Below are 9,076 nucleotides of genomic sequence, written 5' to 3' on the forward strand. Positions count from 1 at the left end.
AATGTTGGAACATGGGCAATCATTTCCTGGAGATGGTAATGGTAATTTTTCTATTGGCAGGCAGAATTGGAACATAAAATTTAAGGATGCTACCTCTGCCGCTCAAGTAGCGACTGAGTTTGCAGAATATGCAAGCCTAGCTGCCAGAGCTGTTGTAGAACATTCAAGGCAATATTGTGTTGATGATGGTGGTTCATGCTACTTAGTTTTCAAGGATGAAAGGTTGGAACATGGGAAATCATTTCCTTGAGATGGTAATGGTAATTTTTTTGTTGGCAGGCAGAATCGGAACATGAAATTTATGGATGCTACCTCTATTGCTCAAGTAGCGACTGAGTTTGTAGAACATGCAAGCCTAGCTGCCAGAGCTGTTGTAGAACTTTCAAGGTAATATTGTGTTGATGATGGTGGTTCATCCCACTTAGGTTTCAAGGATGAAAGATTGGAACATGGGCAATCATTTCCTTGAGATGGTAATGGTAATTTTTTTGTTGGTAGGCAGTATCGGAACATGAAATTTAAGGATGCTACCTCTGCTGCTCAAGCAACGGCTGAATTTTCAGAACATACAAGCCTAGCTGCCAGAGATGTTGGAGAACGTTCAAGGCAATATTGTGTTGATGATGGTGTTTCATGCCACTTTGGTTTCAAGGATGAAAGGTTGGAACATGGGCAATAATTTCCTGGAGATGGTAATGGTAATTTTTCTATTGGCAGGCAAAATTAGAACATTAAATTTAAGGATGCTACCTCTGCTGCTCAAGTAGCAACTGAGTTTGCAGAACATGCAAGCCTAGCTGCCAGAGTTGTTGTAGAACTTTCAAGGTAATATTGTGTTGATGATAGTGGTTCATGCTACATAGTTTTCAAGGATGAAAGGTTGGAACATGGGAAATCATTTCCTTGAGATGGTAATGGTAATTTTTTTGTTGGCAGGCAAAATCGGAACATGAAATTTATGTATGCTACCTCTGCTGCTCAAGCAACAGCTGAATTTGTAGAACATGCAAGCCTAGCTGCCAGAGCTGTTGTAGAACCTTCAAGGTAATATTGTGTTGATTATGGTGGTTCATCCCACTTAGGTTTCAAGAATGAAAGATTGGAACATGGGAAATCATTTTCTTGAGATGGTAATGATAATTTTTTTGTTGGTAGGCAGTATTGGAACATGAAATTTAAGGATGCTACCTCTACTGCTCAAGCAACGGCTGAATTTTCAGAACATGCAAGCCTAGCTGCCAGAGATGTTGGAGAACTTTCAAGGCAATCTTGTGTTGATTATGGTGTTTCATGCCACTTAGGTTTCAAGGATGAAAGGTTGGAACATGGGCAATGATTTCCTTGAGATGGTAATGGTAATTGTTCTGTTGGCAGGCAGAATTGGAAGGTGAAATTTAAGGATGCTACCTCTGCTGCTCAAGTAGCAACTGAGCTTGCAGAAAATGCAAGCCTAGCTGCCACAGATGTTGGAGAACTTTCAAGGTAATATTATGTTGATGATGGTGGGTCATGCCACTTAGTTTTCAAGGATGAATGGTTGGAACATGGGTAATCATTTCCTTGAGATGGTAATGGTAATTGTTCTGTTGGCAGGCAGTATTGGAACATGAAATTTAAGGATTCTACCTCTGCTGCTCAAGTAGCGACTGAGTTTGCAGAACTTGCAGGCCTAAAAACAAGAGCTGTTGTAGAACTTTCAAGGCAATATTGTGTTGATGATGGTGTTTCATGCCAATTAAGTTTCAAGGATGAAAGGTTGGATCATGGGAAATCATTTCCTTGAGATGGTAATGGTAATTTTTCTGCTGGCAGGCATAATTGGAACATAAAATTTATGGATGCTACCTCTATTGCTCAAGTAGAAACTGAGTTTGTAGAACATGCAAGCCTAGCTGCCAGAGCTGTTGTAGAACTTTCAAGGTAATATTGTGTTGATGATGGTGGTTCATCCCACTTATCAATTAAATACACTATACCAATTATAATTGATAAAAATAATAAAAAATTAACAAGTAAAAATCCTAAAAAAGAAAAGAAAACAATAACAAAATTACAGGAATTATATAAAGAATATAAAACCACGAAAAAGGATAAATTAATAAACAAAATGTCAAAACTAGAATATAAGTATATCTTACAACTTAAGATTAAACATAAAATATGAATAAAGAAGAATTTGCGGTAGACGAAAAAACATACGAAAATTTGGATGGATTAAAAATAAAAATAATAACTTCAAATATAGGAAGAAGATATAAGAAAGTAGGAGAAAACATATATTTAATGTTAGAAAAAGAAACTGCAAGATTAGAAGATAGTTTAACAGCAATGACAAGAATAATAAAAGAAAATGAAGAAATTGATAGGAAAAATGAAATTGAAAAAATTAGGCAACAAGCTAAAAAAGAATTACAGCAAGTGGAAGAAAACAAAAACACCAGGATAATGGAATTAGAAAAAGAATTAGCAATATTAAAAGAATTGTATGAAAACAAACAGAGAGAAAGAGAAAAGAAAAAAGAATTAGAGCAAGAAGAAAGATTGAAGGAAGAAATAGAAAAATTTAGGGAAAAATTAAAAGAGGACATAGAAGTAAAACTTGAAGAAATAAATGAAACTAATAATGAAAATGAACAGAATACAGAAAGTTCAGAAGATTCAGAAATAAGTGAAACATATACAGAACTTATAACTAAAACAAATAACATAATAAATCCAGAAATATATGCCGGAGATATAAGCGAAAAACCAAGTACATCAAAAGAAAGAAAATACAAACAAACAATACCAACATATTACAATAATAATTATGAACGAAGTGACAGAAGTAAAGTATTATGGGATAAAAGATTAAACAGAAAATGGACACCAAAAACAATAAATGAACAATATAACTTTTTGGACTTAGATTGCGTAGAAGACGTTAATAAAATAATACAACTATGGGTAGGATATATATCAAAACAATTAATAGATAATAAAATACCAATTCCAGAAGCACCAGGATATATAGAAAGGACAATAATAGGAACAGTAAAATTATGGATACAAAATCTAAATGATGAAAGTATAAAAGCATTAAGAAGTAATAAAAAATTCGATGGTGAATCAGCTACAACAACTATAGACATATTAATAAAATATGAATTAGCTATAAGAAATGAATTTAGTAGTATGACAACAGAAATAGAAGAGCAACAAAAAGAAAAAACAGTAAGTAGAAATCTAATGAACAAACTAGCTATATGTAACATGTGTTACATAGACGAATATACGTGTGCATTTAAAGAATATTACTATAAAGGAACATATAGTGTTGAAGAAGGAAAAGAAATCAGAAAAATATACTTTACAAAATTACCAGAACCTTTTAGTTCTAAAATAATAAGAGATTGGGAAAAAGCAGGATTAGAAGATACCTTAGGAGCTAGAATTAGATATTTAAAGAATTGGTTTATAGAATTATGTGAAAAACATAAAGAAGAAATTAAAATGGAAAAAACACTGATAAAAAACCTTACATGTTGTAAAATTAAAACTGCACCCCAGTTTGGATGTACAGATAATTATTATAAAAAGAAAAATTATAAAAGAAAATATAAAAAATATAGAAGAAATAAGTTAAAATATAAGTATAAAAACCCGAGGAAAAGATATTATATAAAAGATTACAAAAGAAAAAGACCATATAGAATTAAGAAAAAATTATCCGAATGTACTTGTTACAATTGTGGAAAATTAGGACACCTAGCCAAAGATTGTAAATTACCTAGAGACCCTAAAAAGAAACAAATAACAGAAATTAACACTGATAATGAAGAATACATGCAACTAGACTATATAGATTATGAATTAGATAGTGAAGATAGTATTTATGAATTAGAACCTGAATTAGAAACAGAAATAGAATCAGAAAAAGAACTATCAGATATAGAGGAAAATGACTGAAAACGATATACAAATAATAAGCAGAGAAGAATATAAGGATGAAGAATCAAGTGAACAAAAAGTAATATTTGATAATGATATTTTTGAAAAAATAAAAGGAAAAGATTTAGATTTAAGCATCGGTAAAATATTAGAAGTACCAACAATAAAAAACTGGTTCAAAATTAAAAAAGAAGAATATTATGTAATAAGTCAAAAAGAACATATAATAGATTGTAAATATACTAGAGGAAAAGCTAAAATACCTATAATAAATAAAAGAACAATAAATAAAGAAATTCAGAATATAAAAGCAAAAAATCCGATCAAATATGTACACTTAGGAGGAACAGAAATACTTATAAAAGCCTGTTTTAGAGAAGGGATAGATACACCAATAGAAATATATTTAGCAGATGATAGAATAGTACAACCTATAGAAAAGAGTATAATTTGTGCAATAAAAGGAAATTTGATATACCAAAAATTTAAATTTATAATTAGTGCTAATTATACAGTAGCATTAAAAGATGCTAATATAGATAAATCACTAGTATTGTACTGGAAAATGTCAGGAATAGAGCTGGCACCAGGAAGTAAAATATTTACAGCAAAATGTAAAAATTTATATATATTAACAACCAATCACAAAATAACAGCACGAAATAAGATTGAAAAAATAAAGATAGAAAACCCATTTGATAGTATAATATCAGTCATAGACAATAATGATTATAGTTACAAAGATATAGATATGGAAGGAGATTTAGAAATAGTAAGAGAAAGACTAAGCACATCTAAAAGAATAAATTATGAATCCCCACAAACTACATCTTCAAGAGCAAGTACCTCGAGAAGATTAGAATATACAAACCCACAAAGATTAATAAAAGAACCGGAGTTACACAACTATTATATAACAGGAGTAATAGATCAAAGAAAATACCTAATAATGATAAATACTGGACAAGAAGACAATTATATAACTAAAGAACTAGTTAAAGAAAGTGAAATAATAACTACAGAAACAATATGCCCAGGATTACCTAAAAATTTGGTAGGAACAGAAGAAATAACAAAGAAGGAACTAATTATTGGAGGAATCCCAGTAGAAATAGAATTTAATATTTACCAAGGAAATGAAAATATTACCTTAGGAATAAAATGGTTAGAAACAGTTAAACCATATAACCTAGGAGATAGACATCTTATAATAACATATAAAAATAAGAAAATAACAATTGAAAGAACCTTAACATGACAAAAATATATATACTAGCAAAAATAATAATAGAAGGATATTACAGCAGATATTATACACCCATGATAGATACAGGAGCAGGAGTAAATGTATGCAGACATAACTGTTTACCTGAAGATAAATGGGAAAAATTATTAACACCTATTGTGGTAACAGGATTTAACAATGAAGGAAGCTTGATAACGCAAAAAGCAAAAAATATAAAAATACAAATATGGGATAAAATACTAACTATGGATGAAATATATAGTTATGAATTTACAAATAAAGATATATTAATAGGAATGCCCTTTTTAGATAAATTATACCCACATATAATAACAAAAACTCATTGGTGGTTTACTACACCATGCAAACAAAAAATAGGAGCAAAAAGAGTAAGAAATAAAATAAGAAAAACAACACCGTGGATTAAAGGAAGTGAAAAGGTAACCCAAAAATTAGAAAATGAAAAAATAAATGAGCAACAAATAGAATTAATAATATTTGCTATAAATAAGATAAAAATAATTCAAGACAAATTAGAATCATTATATAATGAAAATCCCCTTCAAGGATGGGATAAACATAAAACGAAAGTAAAAATAGAATTAATAGATGAAAATAGTATAATAACACAGAAACCATTAAAATATAATTTTAATGATCTAGAAGAATTCAAAATGCATATAAAAGAACTATTAAAAAATAATTATATACAGGAAAGTAATAGTAAACATAATAGCCCAGCATTTATAGTAAATAAACATAATGAGCAAAAAAGAGGTAAAAGTAGAATGGTAATAGATTATAGGAATTTAAATGCAAAAACAAAAACATATAATTACCCGATACCAAATAAAATATTAAAAATAAGGCAAGTACAAGGATATAATTACTTCAGTAAATTCGATTGTAAATCAGGATTTTATCACCTAAAATTAGAAGAAGAATCTAAAAAATTAACAGCTTTTACAGTACCACAAGGATTTTATGAATGGAACGTTTTACCATTTGGATATAAAAATGCACCAGGAAGATACCAACATTTTATGGATAGCTATTTTAATCAATTAGAAAACTGTATAATCTACATAGACGATATACTACTATACTCAAGGACACAAGATCAACATATAAAATTATTAGAAAAATTCATACATATAATAGAATCCTCAGGAATTAGCCTTAGTAAAAATAAGGCAGAAATACTTAAAAATCAGGTGGAATTCTTAGGAATTCAAATAGATAAAAATGGAATTAAAATGCAAACACATATAGTACAAAAAATAATAAATTTAAATGAAACCCTAGATACAAAAAAGAAATTACAATCATTCTTAGGATTAGTTAACCAAGTTAGAGAATATATACCTAAATTGGCAGAAAATTTAAAACCTTTACAGAAAAAATTAAAGAAAGATATAGAATATCACTTTGATGAAAAAGACAAAACATATATACAAAAAATAAAAGATATGTGTAAAAAATTACCAAAACTATATTTTCCAGATGAAAATAGAGAATTTATATATATAGTAGAGACAGACTCAAGTAACCATAGTTATGGAGGAGTACTTAAATACAAATATAAGGATGAAAAAATAGAACATCACTGTAGATATTATTCAGGATCATTTACGGAACCACAGTTAAAATGGGAAATAAATAGAAAAGAATTATTAGCTTTATATAAGTGTTTATTATCGTTTGAACCATATATAGTATATAACAAATTTATTGTTAGAACAGATAACACACAAGTTAAATGGTGGATAACCAAAAAGGTACAAGACTCAGTTACAACGAAAGAAATACGAAGACTCGTATTAAATATACTAAATTTCACATTTACAATAGAAATAATTCCTACTGACAAGAATGTGATTGCAGATTACTTATCAAGACAAAAGTACACAAACAAATGAAGAAGAAACTACACAAGACCTATTTTCAATACTTACTACACTATCACTACAAATGACGGAAGTAGAAAAGAGGTTGCAGATTATAGAAGCAAAAAACCTAAGCCAGCAGCATGGCTCAAAACATGCGGAACTAAGCCAGCAGCATGGCTCAAAACATGCGGACCTAGGAGGTGACGTTGGGAAACACCTAAAAACCCAAAACCTACAAACTAACACTATTTTACATACAGCTGCAGGTACATCAACATCAGCAATAAGAAAAGGAAAACATACAAATACAAATATGAACGCCATGTTCAACAAGCCATATACCCCAAAATCCCAAAATCCTTTGACACCATCACCACAAACAACTAGCTATAGAGAAAGCTTAAACCAGGAAAAACAAACCTACGATTATATTACCAACAGCTATATACAAAATATCCACAAGATTCAAACCTTTTTAAACCTAAATCCGAGATCAAAAACAATCCAAAACCCAAAAACAGACTATATAACACAACCATTACAAGGATACAACCGACTGATTGCCCAACCAGGGACGAATGCAAATTTAGTTAAAACATGTTACAATTACGGACTATTAAGTACAGTGTACACACAAACCGGACAAGAAATAGCTACAATACCAGAGCTATATAGTGCCTTTACTACCTACAAGAGAATCACCAAAGGAGACCTATTTTATATAAAATTTTATGTAGCACCAGCAGAGATACTCTATAACGAGATAAAACCAATAATCCAAGTTATTAAATTAGGACTAACTAGAGAAATGATTATCCCAGAAAATGTACAAATACAACCAGAAATACCCAAACCTGATATACCAGCATTCTACTCAAACAAAAGAATTATAGGACTATCAACCATTCTAAGTGAACTAGTCAACAATTATGTAGAAGAAAAACCTATTTGGGGATACCAATCCCGAGAACACACGATGATCTACACCCATTCAAAAAACCTAAGGGAAAACGACATGGAAGAGATACGGAGATGGATTAAAACATTAATCCAACCAGAAGAAGCACCCATTACAAGAGCTATTAGAGGAGAATTTATTTCTCAAAACTTAATGACAAGATACTGCAAACAAATTAGTCCAATCTACTCAGAGCACATATGTTCGAAATGTCAAGGAGAGAAAAACATAGTTCCAGAAATCAAATTTGAAGAAGAAGAAAACTAAAAAGATACGCAACAAAATATCAAGAAAGAGACAAAGGAATCTTACAACAAAAGCTACAAGACAAAAACAAAAGGACAGCTAGCAGGATCGGCAGGACCCAAGAAGAAGCAGAAAATGACATAAAGAAAAAAGCTATGTAATTATTAAAGCAACTTTTGACTTTATGTAAATTATTTTCCGTCTTTTAGTTTTTAAGTTGTTGTTGTGAGTCCCACTTTATCACTACCACTGTCAGTGGAAAAACTGTTGGGAACGCATCTTTTACTTTAATTTTAGACCGTCCAAGTGTAAAGTTAGGAGGACGATGTTAGGATTAGTTTCCGTTATAAATAGACAGCCCTTAAGGCTTAGAGGGACACACCTTACCTTACCCCTTTCACATCCTTCTGAAAAAACTCTCTTGTAACCTCTCTTGTAAAAATCTATTCAGTGAAATAAATTAACATCTTTAATCTATGGAGCAATCCAAACCTATGAAAGAAGAAATCCCCGATATACAGTATCAAGTAAGTTTTTTTTAAAATATGTATAGCTAAATACATATATTCCTGAAATCTCTAGATTATCATAATTGTTATCATGTTATAACTGTTATTTAGAATAATTTTAGTAAGTTTGCCATGAATAATTATGCTGAGAGTAGTTTAAGCCCAGACTATGCCATCCTAAGGGTGAAACCAGTAAGGCAGAAGGCCGTGGTAGGGAAGTAACCAGAGTTGAGGCGCTGTTAGGGTAAAACGATTGAAGCAAAAAATCATGGTAGTGACTAAAAGAATTGTTCTTAAT

General features: G+C 30.5%; 2 protein-coding genes across 2 annotated transcripts; both read left to right on the forward strand.

The window, feature by feature from the left end:
* The first annotated feature begins 2,102 nt into the window (after positions 1 to 2,102).
* Positions 2,103 to 4,663, forward strand: LOC138903830 (uncharacterized). Its single transcript, XM_070192410.1, has one exon. It carries the CDS (start codon positions 2,161 to 2,163, stop codon positions 3,946 to 3,948), a length of 1,788 nt encoding a protein of 595 aa, XP_070048511.1. The 5' UTR covers positions 2,103 to 2,160; the 3' UTR covers positions 3,949 to 4,663.
* Positions 4,664 to 7,147: 2,484 nt separating this feature from the next.
* LOC138903831 (uncharacterized) lies at positions 7,148 to 8,492 on the forward strand. Its single transcript, XM_070192411.1, has one exon. The coding sequence runs from the start codon at positions 7,148 to 7,150 to the stop codon at positions 8,288 to 8,290; it is 1,143 nt and encodes a 380-aa protein (XP_070048512.1). The 3' UTR covers positions 8,291 to 8,492.
* Positions 8,493 to 9,076: the final 584 nt, after the last annotated feature.

This window comes from Nicotiana tomentosiformis, unplaced genomic scaffold, assembly GCF_000390325.3.
Source record: "Nicotiana tomentosiformis unplaced genomic scaffold, ASM39032v3 Un00011, whole genome shotgun sequence".
Classification (NCBI taxonomy): Eukaryota; Viridiplantae; Streptophyta; class Magnoliopsida; order Solanales; family Solanaceae; genus Nicotiana; species Nicotiana tomentosiformis.

What these genes read in the sequence shown, in the direction of transcription:
- LOC138903830 (XM_070192410.1), top strand. Translation starts at nt 2,161, where the DNA reads ATGAATAAAGAAGAATTTGCGGTAGACGAAAAAACATACGAAAATTTG.
- LOC138903831 (XM_070192411.1), top strand. Translation starts at nt 7,148, where the DNA reads ATGACGGAAGTAGAAAAGAGGTTGCAGATTATAGAAGCAAAAAACCTA.